General features: G+C 36.4%; 1 protein-coding gene across 24 annotated transcripts in view; it reads right to left on the bottom strand.

Annotated features, from left to right (window-relative positions):
- Positions 1 to 1884: 1884 nt before the first annotated feature.
- Positions 1885 to 14120, bottom strand: part of ENAH (ENAH actin regulator) — a 159551-nt gene continuing 147315 nt past the window's right edge. For all 24 annotated transcript variants that reach the window (XM_081491557.1, XM_081491552.1, XM_081491558.1 and 21 more), the window contains 3 exons: positions 11097 to 11175; positions 5453 to 5510; positions 1885 to 4887 (listed from right to left, as the gene is read on the bottom strand). In XM_081491557.1, the coding sequence (XP_081347683.1) occupies positions 4850 to 4887; positions 5453 to 5510; positions 11097 to 11175 (175 nt within the window). In that variant the 3' untranslated portion in view covers positions 1885 to 4849. The remainder of the gene's footprint in view (positions 4888 to 5452; positions 5511 to 11096; positions 11176 to 14120) is intronic.

The following is a 14120-nucleotide window of genomic DNA, read 5'->3' as shown; positions in this document are numbered from 1 at the left end:
GAAATATCAATAACCTCAGATATGCAGATGACACCACCTTTATGGCAGAAAGTGAAGAACTAAAGAGCCTTTTGATGAAAGTGAAAGAGAGTGAAAAAGTTGGCTTAAAGCTCAACATTCAGAAAACTAAGATCATGGCATCTGGTCCCATCACTTCATGGGAAATAGATGGGGAAATAGTGGAAATAGTGGCTGACTTTATTTTTGGAGCTCCAAAATCACTGCAGATGATGACTGCAGCCATGAAATTAAAAGATGCTTACTGCTTGGAAGGAAAGTTATGACCAACCTAGATAGCATATTAAAAAGCAGAGACATTACTTTGCCAACAAAGGTCCGTCTAGTCAAGGCTATGGTTTTTCCAGTAGTCATGTATGGATGTGAGAGTTGGACGGTGAAGAAAGCTGAGCGCCGAAGAATTGATGCTTTTTACTGTGGTGTTGGAGAAGACTCTTGAGAGTCCTTTGGACTGCAAGGAGATCCAACCAGTCCATCCTAAAGGAGATCAGTCCTGGGTGTTCATTGGAAGAACTGATGTAGAAGCTGAAGCTCCAATACTTTGGCCACCTCATGCGAAGAGCTGACTCATTGGAAAAGACTGTAATGCTGGGAAGGATTGGGGGCAGGAGGAGAAGGGGACGACAGAGGATAAGATGGCTGGATGGCATCACTGACTCGATGGACATGGGTTTGGGTAGACTCCGGGAGTTGGTGATGGACAAAGAAGCCTGGCGTGCTGTGATTCATGGGGTTGCAAAGAGTCAGACACGACTGAGCGACTGAACTGAACTGACAGAATTCCTTCACATATTATGTTTTATGTGATGTCACTTTAATGCTTACAATCAATAGAATTTAAAGGGTAATGGTGTTACATATAAAATTATGATTACTACAAAAAGGAATCACAGAGAAGCGGCAGCATACCTCTGTAAACTGTGCTTCGCAGGATAACGCTACTCTGTAGAACTTAAAGGGCAATTCTTTACAAGGGCACTAGAAGTATATACAAATTTAGGAGACAAAGTTGTACCTAGGCAAATTTTAAAGGTTACCACCTGGTACACCATTCATTTTTAAATGGGAAGTGATTCTTAAGTTTGTAGACAAACATTCTAATTTCTACACAAAAGGAAGCAAGAACCTGAGACGGGATACAGAGAAAAACGCTGGTTAATATGTGTACACCTGTAGTCTGGGTAATAACTGCACATGTCAGTGACTGGCAGGAACACGGGGGCCATGAGAAGTGGAGAGGATGAGGGGAGGTAAAGTTGTGGTCTGGTGGCAGAAAAAAGACAAAGGCTGTTGTGTTTCTAATGAAGACAGAATTTTAAAGCGAAACTCAAAGTTAATACTGCATAAGAGTCAGATAAAACATACTGCTGTGTATATGCAGGTATCAAGAACTCAGCATTCTGTATAAACAAACACTACAGATACAGATTTCACTACATTTAAAATTCAGTACTCAATAAGGCCCTTGACTATACAATGTCCTTTATGCTGCAAATTATATTAAGAAAAATTTTAACTGCATCAATGAGCTTAACGTATCTCTGCTGTAGAACAAAATGGAGTAAACTTAAACACTTATCATTCTCTTGACTGTAAGACACCGTACCAAGCTGGGCCGAGAGAAAATAAGAACAAACAGGGAACACCAAACAATTATTTCAAGCAAAAAGTAGATACATGATCACGTATTCCCTTTGTATACATTACTTACTATTTATGACTTATGAAATCTTTAAAGAATAGTGTCGTGATATGTAAACTTTAAGTAGTTAAGTCATGGATTTTAAAGAGTGTTTTTTACATTCAAAACAACTTATTTAGAACCAACAGACTGTCAGATTATCTAAGTGTCACAAACAAGCAACATGTATATACTGCAATTTTATTTCAATCGCACAAACGAAGTTAGCGTGTAGGAAATTTAAATGGAACAGTATGGTAAAAATAGCAGAGAAACAAAAACTCTATAAAGGAAGTACACCTAAAGCATGAGAAGTCAACATTCATTAGTGTTTCATCTTCAGTTTTGATTGACACTTGCTGCTTGCAAATTCTGAAACAAACTTTGAGATCATGATGACTATTCTGAAGAGATTTCAGCACCAGCACTAAGGTTTGTACATTCAGTTGGTTTGCAATTGACTTGTTAGCCATTTACATAGTGTGTAGTACAGATTTGTCACAGGTCAGATCACAGTGTTAAAGGAAAGAAGTACCTTCCTGTAATTAGAAAGGATCCCCTAAACTGGACTCAGCTTAAGACATCCAATGTACAAGAGCACGAAAACCATCATAATAACGTGGCTCCAAGGAACATAGTTTTGATAAGGAAAATAACCTAAGCTTCTGTTTCCCATTTTAATTACTGAAATCTCTAACAATGACAAAACTGTCACACAGGACAATAAATGTATACAGTAATTCAATCAAACTTCTTGGAAAGAACACATTTAGCAGTCTGGGATAAAGCAGAATGACAGGAAATAAAACGTGATTCAACACTGGTTCTTTTTGTCATTTTACACAAACATGTTAATATTTAGACCAAGGCACAAAACGTTTAGTGCATAAACCAGTTTCTTCTTCGAGATCTAGCATTTTTAGCGTAGTCTTTTATCTTACTTTGGACCACTTGTACCCAGTACTCTATCCTACTGTTTAACTTAATCAACAAAATCAAAAATGATTTCTGACCAGATTTATGGGGGACATAAACATTTATATCACCAAAGTGTTTGCATAACCAAAAGTACAGTAATAAAGATGGAAATGCCTCCTATTTCTTTTAAGAAAGTAGTACTTTATAAGCTTGCTGCATCTTTAATGTCTTTAATGTTGGATGACAATGAATAGCTGATAGAAAAAGAACTGCATATTTGAATTATGATAGCTCATCCATCACAGATTAATCTAAAAATGAAGTTTCTACAGAAACAGGAACTGTTTTAATAAGGAAAAAAATAAATTTCCTCATTCAAACCTCTTTGAAGTGGTGATGGCTGCAAACCTGCATTTAGAAAACTATGCTATCAACAAGCTCTGTCTTATGAAGGTAGATTGAGAAATCTAGAAAGCAGACAACAGTGGATTATTTCTTCAAAATTTTAGTAAAACTACAGATAATCAAAGATTTCAAAGCAAGTATGGCACATAACAACTCAAGCATAAACCAAGATGGAGAGCCTGGAGAATTTTTGATTTCCTAGATTTTCAAAAAATGCTATCATTGTAACATACAGGATTTCTCCCCTATTTTAATCTTAGAAGTTTCAAAGAAAAAGGAGTGCATCACACACACACACACACGTGAGTGCCCACACAAACACGCACACACACACATGGTGGTAAGCAGAGCATCTAGTTCCTTCTTCCTACCACCTAAGTCTCACTTTATTTACTAAAAGAAAATTATCCAGGACCCCTCATCGTTTTTCCCTTTATCAGATGACTTCTGTGACCTTAACTGCTGCCATTGTTGTTACTTTTCTAGTATTTCAACACAAAAGTCCAAAAGCAGCTCTGAAGTCAGGAATGTGTACCTGAACACCTGGATAACTGCAGGGCACCTAGGTCATAATAACTGCCCGATTCAGGGATCGAACGTTTGAATTCCACAGTAAGACAGAATTCACGTGAAGCTCAGAATCATGTTTCAGACCATTGAAGTTACTGAATTAAAATACAAATAGCTGAAGACATGATGTAAAAGATTAAGTACTTGGTTCTGTTAACATATTTACCAATTAAAGTCACAAAATATTCCTCATCATTATTCATGCAGATAACTGAGAAAAAAGATAGTGCAGAAATTAACTTTAAATAAAAAATTATTCCTTCCCCTCCTCCCACTCCCTATACTCTACAAAATGTTTTCCCTGGGACTAGGCCTTGAAAAGGCCACTACATATTAGTTTAACATGCATTACTGCCTGCAATTAAAAAAGCTAATTTTTGTGGTGTTGTAATTACGTTATAAAAATGTCCACATGCATAAATCTAAAAAAGTTTGAAAACCTACAGTAAATCTACAATATATTGTTTTACATTTGACCACTGGTTTGTGTTATGTAGGAGTGATAGATTTGGTAAAGCATTGTAACAATTTAGGAAGGCATCTAAATCTTTAAATTCTGGATGAATTTTATGTTTGAATCTACAAAATTGCATGAAGGCTAAACTTGAGAGACCTCCTATCATTCTAAAATTCCTCACTCTGGACAAATTATTTTTAGGACACTTTCTTATAAACGTCACCTTTTGAAAGCACATACAATTCCATTTGTTCCACATTTTATGATCTTAACCTACACAGGGCTGACCTCAATTATCCATGGAATATCAAATATGATAGGAAGACAAACCTGAGAGAAACATTTACAATACAATAGCATCACTTGCTAAATTCTTCATCAGCATTCTCTGAAAAAAAAAAACTTCTCAAGCCTTTCTCCTCTTTATTTTAGCAATGGACTGTGGAAAATGTGCAATTTTCTCTTGACATGAAAATATTTTCAATGCACGGTGATCTTGCCTGACGGGTTTAGTTATTTTCTGCATAACTGATATAGGAACTCCTATACGACTCTCTTCCATCCTGTTGTAAAGGTCAGAAAAAAGCAGCAAACTGGGAGGGACATAGCTTATCCGCCGGAGTAGTAATGTTTGTGAAGGCTTTCAAAGTATGTTGGTTTTTCCCTCCTTCCGACTGTGTGTCTACATTTTTTTCTTACAGCTCACATAATGTAGGGGTTTTGTTGTTGCTAACAGTTGTTCTTTGCAGGTTTTTATTTTCTTCTTTTTCCAGATTAAAGTCTTGTCTCTCCTTGTTTCTCTATGCAGTATTTGACTTGCTCAGTTCCTGCCTGATTGCTGGTAGGAAAAGGAAAAATATTAAAAGTAAATATAATGGTAAGGTAATGTAAATGGGTGATTCATTCTTAAGAAATCTTAATGACTGCATTCAAACTCACAGTAATGCAAAGATACACTAATTGTGCATCTTTCATTGCAGAAATCTGTTTTCTTATTTTTACAATGACAACATCAATTTATATATATTTATATATTCTCTCCATTTTGTACACAAAATGAAAACACTGATTCTCTGGGCTCAAAACAAGAGTTCAATGGGATGGGATGGATGAAAAGAAGAACCTGGAGAAAGAGTGGTTTACTTAATTTTCCATCTAATACTACTCAATACCGGAAACTTAAGAGGAATTTTGTTTATCCTGTTTTCACAAATAATTTTCATTATATGAAGAAAAGAGACCCTCTCTTTGGCATCCAAAGCCAGGTAAAGGGCAGGATAATATGGAAAAGTAATTGTTTTATGCCCTCAAGTAATAAACTAGGTATTTTTTTTTACCTTCATTTTCTTTAAAATGGGTATTATTAAACATTATAGGAGTAGCAAATTTGTTTAGACACTCACCATCAATGAGCTCTTCTTTTAGCTTAGTTAATTCTTTTCTCATTTCATCTAAAATGTCCTAAAATATTAGAGAAAAACATCAGAAATACAGAAAATAAATAAAGATTCTTCCTCATATAAAATTTTACGAATGTATGAAATATTAGCTTTGTCTTTTGTTTCCAGAGTCATGATTTATGACTTAGAAATTAATTTTGGTAAATTTTGTTATAGTCTTCTCTTCCCAATCTTTGCTTATTCTAGCTTAGCAAAATATGAAGCAGAATGTTTTCTAAATCTAAAATAATTACCTGATCATGCCGTGAAAGGTATGATTCAGATAATCCCTATAAAACATAAGAGCTCTACTTTTAATCTAGTCTTTTGGGAGCTAAGAGGCAATCCATAAACAAGTTTCAAGGAAGAAGACATAAACTGGACAATCAGCTCTTGGGAAATTTGTCATCTGAAGTAAGGGAACTGCTGAGGAATCACCAGAGCTGTCAAACTAAGCTTCATGGAACCTAGGATTCCCCGGAAGGGCCCTCGGGAGCTGCCCTAATAGGTGGGGAAGTAGCAGCATGGGACCCTGCTGGACATACAGAGTCTTAAGACGGAGGACCAGCCACACATAGCTACTGAGCACTGGAAACGTTGCAAGTCTGAGGTGAGATGCACCGTAAATGTTAAGACACCAGATTTCAAAGATTTACTATGAAGAAAAAGTAAAGTATAATATAATCAGTAATTTAAAAATACTGATTATATACTGAAATATTACTTTAGCTACATCAGGTTAAATAAAAATATATTAAAGTGAATGTCACCTATTTCTCTATATTTAATGCACCTGCTAAAAACTTAAAGTATGTGACCCATATTACATAGAGTTGGCAAAAAAGTTCACTTGGAAAAACCCTAACAAACTAACCAATCTGATCATATGGACCACGGCCTTGTCTAACTCAGTGAAACTATGAGCCATGCCATGTAGGGCTACCCAAGACAGACAGGTCATGGTTGAGAGTTCTGACAAAACGAGGTCCACTGGAGAAGGGAATGGCAAACCACTTCACTTCAGTATTCTTGCCTTGAGAACCCCAAAAACAGTATGAAAAGGCAAAAAGATAGGACACTGAAAGATGAACTCCCCAGGTCGGTAGGTGCCCAATATGCTACTGGAGATCAGTGGAGAACTAACTCCAGAGAGAATGAAGAGACAGAGCCAAAGCAAAAACAACACCCAGTTGTGGATGTGACTGGTGAGAGAACCAAGGTCCGATGCTGTAAAGAGCAATATAGCACAGGAACCTGGAATGTTAGGTCCATGAATCAAGGCAAATTGGAAGTGGTCAAACAGGAGATGGCAAGAGTGAATATCGACATTTTAGGCATCAGCCAACTAAAATGAACTGGAATGGGTGAATTTAACTCAGATGACCATTATATCTGCTACCATGGGCAAGAATTTCTAAGAAGAAACGGAGTAGCCATCAGTCAACAAAAAGTCCGAAATGCAGTACTTGGATGCAATCTCAAAAACGAGAGAATAATCTCTGTTGGTTTCCAAGGCAAACCATTCAGTATCATGGTGATCCAAGTCTATGCCCCGACCAGTAATGCTGAAGAAGCTGAAAGTTGAACAGTTCTATGAAGACCTACAAGAACTTCTAGAACTAACACCCAAAAAAAGATGTCCTTTTCATTATAGGGGACTGGAATGCAAAACTAGGAAGTCAAGAAATACCTGGAGTAACAGGCAAATTTGGCCGCAGAGTAAAAAATGAAGCAGGTCAAAGGCTAACAGCATTTTGCTGAGAGAACACACTGGTCATAGCAAATGCCCTCTTCCAACAACACAAGAGAAGACTTTACACATGGGCATCACCAGATGCTCAATACCGAAATCAGATTGATTATATCCTTTGCAGCCAAAGATGGAGAAGCTCTATACAGTCAGCAAAAACAACACCAGGAGCAGACTGTGGCTCAGATCATGAACTCCTTATGGCCAAATTCAGACTTAAACTGAAGAAAGTAGGGAAAACCACTAGACCATTCAGGTATGACCTAAATCAAATCCCTTATGACTATACAGTGGAAATGACAAATAGATTCAAGGGATTAGATCTGATAGAGAGAGTGCTTGAAGAACTATGGACACTGTACAGGAGGCAGTGATCAAGACCATTCCAAAGAAAAAGAAATGCAAAAAAGCAAAATGGTTGTCTGAGGAGGCCTTACAAATGGCTGAGAAAAGAGAAGTGAAAAGCAAAGGAGAAAAGGAAAGATATGCCCATGTGAATGCAGAGTTCCAAAGAATAGCAAGGAGAGATAAGAAAGCCTTCCTCAGTGATCAATGCAAAGAAATAGAGGAAAACAACAGAATAGGAACGACTAGAGATCTCTTCAAGAAAATTAGAGATACCAAGGGAATATTTCATCCAAAGATGGACATAATAAAGGACAGAAATGGTATGGACCTAACAGAAGCAAAAGATTAAGAAGAGGTGGCAAGAATACACAGAAGAACTATACAAAAAGGATACTCATGACCCAGAGAACCACAATGGTATGATTACTCACCTAGAGTCAGACATCCTGGAATGTTAAGTCAAGTGAGCCTTAGGAAGCATCACTACGAACAAAACGAGAGGAGGTGATGGAATTCCAGTTGAGCTATTTCAAATCCTCAAAGATGATGCTGTGAAAGTGCTGCATTCAATATGCCAGCAAATTTGGAAAACTCAGCAGTGGCCACAGGACTGGAAAAGGTCAGTTTTCATTCCAATCCCAAAGAGAGGCAATGCCAAAGGATGCTGAAACTACCACACAATTGCACTCATCTCACACACTAGTAAAGTAATGCTCAAAATTCTCCAAGCCAGGCTTCAGCAATACGTGAACCGTGAACTTCCAGATGTTCAAGCTGGTTTTAGAAAAGGCAGAGAAACCAGAGATCAGATTGCCAACATCCGCTGGATTATCGAAAAAGCAAGAGAGTTCCAGAAAAACATCTATTTCTGCTTTACTGACTATGCCAAAGCCTTTGACTGTGTGGATCACCACAAACTGTGGAAAATTCTTCAAGAGATGGGAATACCAGACCACCTGACCTGCCTCTTGAGAAATCTGTATGCAGGTCAGGATGCAACAGTTAGAACTAGACATGGAACAACAGACTGGTTCCAAATAGGAAAAGGAGTACATCAAGGCTGTATAGTGTCACCCTGCTTATTTAACTTATATGCAGAGTACATCATGAGAAATGTTAGGCTGGATGAAGCACAAGCTGGAATCAAGATTGCTGGCAGAAATATAAATAACTTCAGATATGCGAATGACAGCACCCTTAGGGCAGAAAGTGAAGAGGGACTTAAGAGCCTCTGAATGAAGGTGAAAGAGGAGAGTGAAAAAGCTCGCTTAAAACTCAGCATTCAGAAAATTGATAAGATCATGGCATCTGGTCCCATCACTTCATGGCAAATATATGGGGAAACAGTGGAAACAGTGGCAGACTTTATTTTGGGGGGCTCCAAAATCACTGCAGATGGTGATTGCAGCCATGAAATTAAAAGACACTTGCTCCTTGGAAGAAAAGTTATCATCAACCTAGACAGCATATTAAAAAGCAGAGACATAACTTTGCCAACAAAGGTCCGTCTAGTCAAGGCTATGGTTTTTACAGTGGTCATGTATGGATGTGAGAGTTGGACTATAGAGAAAGCTGAGCACCAAAGAATTGATGCTTTTGAACTGTGGTGTTGAAGACGACTCTTGCGAGTCCCTTGGACTGCAAGGAGATCCAACCAGTCCATCCTAAAGGAAATCAGTCCTGAATATTCATGGGAAGGACTGATGCTGAAGCTGAAACTCCAATACTTTGGCCACCTGACAGAAGAACTAATTCACTGGAAAAGACTCTGATGCTTGGAAAGACTGAAGGCAGGAGGAGAAGGGGATGACAGAGGATGAGATGGTTGGATGGCATCACCGACTCGATGGACATGAGTTTGAGCAAGCTCTGGGAGTTGGTGGTGGACAGGGAAGCCTGGTGTACTGCAGTCCATAGGGTCGCAAAGAGTTGGAGATGACTGAGCGACTGAACTGAACAAACTTTTTGGCCAGCCCAATATTCCATTTAATAGTGATGCTCTGGACCCTCTTTCCTCTATGATAACCACTCTGTCTTTACTTATTTTGCAAAATTGCTATTTGTAAATTTCAACTTGAAATAATGGTACACCCTCTAGTTAAAAAATAAAGATTGTGTAACATGAATGCTAAAAGGGCTAATAAGGTGATAATTTTAATGGGTGAAAAACAGCTATCCTTTGGAAGGATTAACTTCAAATTCTATGACTTTATTTAGCACTGCACAAAGCTTAGGTAAAATTAAATAGCTCTATTTTTAAGGCTCATCTTTAAAAAAAACCTCTTCATGTTGAAAATAAGGTTGAAAATTATCGATTAGTTTATTTCCTCCATTTTCCAGTGAGGAAACTGAGGCACAGAACTAATAGATATTCTTTTTCAAAATAACTTAAAATCAGTCCTAAAATCAAATCTATTCCTGTCAAGTCCCCTACTTCAGAGAGTCAAGAACTGACCATATTTTAATTGTGTGCAAGATATTTTTCAAGGAAAGATAGCCATGTTTAACACACACAAAACAAGTGCTTGATTATCAATGACCACATGCTTTTCAAATTACATAACTCAACTGTTCAAACAGCTTTGTAGTATAAAAGTTAGGTTGATCTGAAACTGTTACTATTTGTTGCTTTAATTCCTATTTAACTTTTACTTTGAACTCATTATACTGCACATTATTGGTACTCTTTTAAGCCCCACTCAAACTGCTGATAGGATTAGGATACAGTGTCATGCTAATAACCTAGCAAATGTGTAACACTGAGGTCTGCCGGTCAGTAAATGCCTATTGTAGTGATCAGTACCACTGTTATTTTTACAGGCTATTCTGAAGTGCAGGATAAGAAGACAAAGATTAAATTGTTCATTACAGGCATAACTAGCAGCTCTACAAAACTGATAGTTGTTTCACTAAGACGTCTTTAGCCTTCCTCTTCCAATCTTTTGAAACACTATCGTTTTTAATTATTTTACCTCTTATAGAAGTAAAACAGTTCAAGGTTCCAAAATTACCTATTACTCCTTCCATTTTTTTCTGTGTATATAGGTATTAAACACAATGCATACTGTACCTAAAATATGAACAATATCTTTTTCTTATTGACTTTCCCCCCAAACTGCTTCCTTTCACAGAAATATGTAAGAGTACTCATTTGCCTTACATTCTTGCTAAAACCAGACTTGGTGGGTCTGTTTTGGCCAATGGTAAGGGCAAGCCCATTTTTTCGCTTGAACAGCTGTACACCATGCACTTACATTTAATGTTTATCCTATTACGTTAAACCACTGCCCCTACCCTCCAGCACTGCTTGCACTTTATGCAAACTGATGAACCAAAAACTGAGGATCTGAAAGAAGTAATATAGCATGAATGCTACTGTTTAATTTCTATAAAAATATCAAGTCTATATTCTTTTCAAATACATTCACATCCTGTCAAATATACGTACATGGGATTATTTTTTAAAAAAGAACAAGGACAAATAAAGGGAAGTTACTGCTGGGAGCCCACCTGCTTCAGCCTGTCATAGTCCAGTCCCTCCATCTGGACTCCGTTGGCACTCGGCTGTGACGAAGGTGCAGATTTTGGTCTGGACAAATGAAATTTTCAGGACAGGTAAATAACACTTAGCATATTTAAGGAGTTCATTAGTAACTGCAAACTTACCAACCCAACACCAGATTACAGTACATTTCTTAAAACACGTGTTAAAGAGTTATTTATCTTAATAGTTGCAGAACTAATTAGGATGTACACAAATATTTTTCGCTTTTTTCAGCATTATCAGTATTTATAAAGAAATTAGAAAAAGTTGATAAGATGGCAAGACTTTTCCAGTAAAGAGTAGAAGACAACGCTCTTTGGGAACTAAGAGGGTGACAAGGTAACAGGTGGCATCATGACCAGGGCAGACGGGAGCCTGCACAACCCAGCCCAAGTAACACACTCTTGTTCTCTCCTTTTGAAACTGTCTCTACTAAATATCTGGCAAACCAATGAGGGGGAAATGATAAAGACCAGACTGTTTCACTCTGTATAAATCAATTTTCAAATTCTATGCCTTGGTTTTCCAGTGGCAGGAGGGGGAATTGCTTAATGAGTATGATTTCTTCGTATGTGTTCCATTCTATATAAAGCATCAAAATGAATAAGCATGTTGGAAATATGATTATTAAGTTAAAAATATTAAGTTAAAAAAAAGTATGTTCATATCCAATTGGCTTTGTGGCTATTTCCCAATGAAGCTTTTATAAAGATGGTATCTGAATGGTCATCTTACTACTTCCACAAACTTACTTTGTTTAAAAAACAGGGGGAGGGTAAGGAGACAGAAGCAGACTGTCAATCATTATTACATTTTCAAAAGTTGAGCTTCTGTTAAAAAATTTTACATGAAGAAATAAGTCTTAAGGATTAGCCATATTTTAAGCAAAAAGTTTCAAAATCAAGTAAGTCGGTCATGACTCCCTCTCCAATTCTGGCAATAAGAGAAAATACTAAGTGGAAAAATTTAGAATTTTAACTGAATGATACTTCATTTTCAGCTTTAGTATATATTAAGTGGCCACTTTTTAAGGGTCACAAATCAATGCAAATGAAAACTATTAGGCCATATATTTCCAACTTTGCAGAATACCAATGTGAGAAATCTGAACCAAGACTTAACAGGTATAACTTTTTCAAACTTACAATTCTTATAAGGCATATTACATTTCAAACCCATAGGCACTGTGTGTAAAGATGAAATCTTGAGTCATTTAGGTTTATATGAAACATATGACAGCTTAAAAGATTGTTGTGAAGCAAATCAACCAATTTTACTACGTATCTGCTGCTATGTTTATAGGAACAAGAAAAATAATAACTCACAAAATTTCATTCAAGAGGTACTGAGCTAGGCCCTGTGCTGGATAAGAAGATTTACATGACATACTTCCTTTCCTCTTGAGACAATATACCTTCTCACCTTGTTGAGGAGGTAACTTAATTCCATAGTCATTTAAGATGTACTGAGATCCACAGTATGCAAGTCACATTGCACTGCAGAATCTGGTTTATACAGTATCATAAACGTTGACTTTTATGCATTTCATTTACCCATACTGCCTGTTCCTGCTCTGCAGAAGTAAATTATTATTTATTCTGCTTTTCTTTTACATTTCACATTTAATTGGTACAAACACTGTTTTGGTATTTTTTTTTTACTAAACTTACATAATGAATATCCTTGAAATTCATGTGAATAACAATAGTCTGTTACTTAACCAGGGAGTATGTTATAAATATATCCATATTTACTAAACAATCCAGAAAATTATTGTTATATAATAAAAAAATCGTGGAAACATGCAATTTTTAAAAAATTTAATTCATGCTAACATGCAATCCACCACCACCGCCACCACCACCATCACCGTGATAATTAACTAAAGGGGGGAACTTTTCATACTGAAGGAAAGACGTAATCACCACTTTTTAAAAAAGGTTTATCAACAACATTATCTCAGGGGGATACTATGTATGAAAGCAGCAAACTGGAAAGATTTACAACAGAAAATCTCATTGTTAAATGCTATTTTTCTATGTGTTAGCAAATTTTCTAAATAAGTCTTTGGTCAAAACAATTAAGTCACCTCAAAAAAAAGCAGGAAAAACTATTTCACTACTGTATTATATATACTTTAGGCAAATTTAACTGGCTAACAAAACGAACTTGCCAAATATTTTGATCATCGATGGCATGAAAATAACTGTAACAATTTGGTCAAATAGAGTCTGATTACAGAACTCCTTACTCACTACCAAAGACAACCTCCTGTATACTATTTATGCTCCCAGTAGACTTGATGTGTATTTTAAAAAACAGATGCACATAATAACATGAGTATAACATCTCAGTTATTTCTAACATTAAGGTTTTCGCCATAATTAATAACAAAAAAGGGGGACTTTTATTACTTTATAACCAGAGTGTTGCCTCTAGATACTGCCTATAAAATAACTGTACTGCAACTATTTAAGTCCCTGTTCTGCCAAATTAATTCTAAATATAGTTTAAGCACTTGAGGATTTTAAGAAATTGTCAAATTTTTTAATTATGAAAGAAACACATGGCTCATATCCTAAGCTTTCTTAATTAAAAAATGGTATAACAGTACTCATCCTAGAAAACAAATAATCTGCTCAAGGATATTAGATGTTAGGTTGTTAAAGATACTCAATTTACTGCAAAGTATGTAGGAAACAGAGATTTTCCTCAAATAATAAATTATTCACAATGGCTATTCACTGTGGCTGTAATAGTGTCCTGTCTTCCAGTGACAAAGAGTACAGGATCTTCTGTTCAACTTTTTAAAAGCCTTGTCTTATAAAAAGAATGGCTTTTAAAGTAAAATGCAAAAGCTAGACACTCTCGATACATGTGGACTTCGACTCTCATTCTCGTATTTCAGGTATGTTGACCATTTATATTTATCATAATCCAAATATAAACTGATGGCAGGGAAATGAATACTATTAATTTTTCTCACTAAA

The sequence above is a fragment of the Giraffa tippelskirchi genome, chromosome 5 (assembly GCF_054371585.1).
Source record: "Giraffa tippelskirchi isolate mGirTip1 chromosome 5, T2T-mGirTip1v1.2.pri, whole genome shotgun sequence".
In the NCBI taxonomy this organism is placed as follows: domain Eukaryota; kingdom Metazoa; phylum Chordata; class Mammalia; order Artiodactyla; family Giraffidae; genus Giraffa; species Giraffa tippelskirchi.
This window is presented reverse-complemented; position numbering and strand designations above follow the sequence as displayed.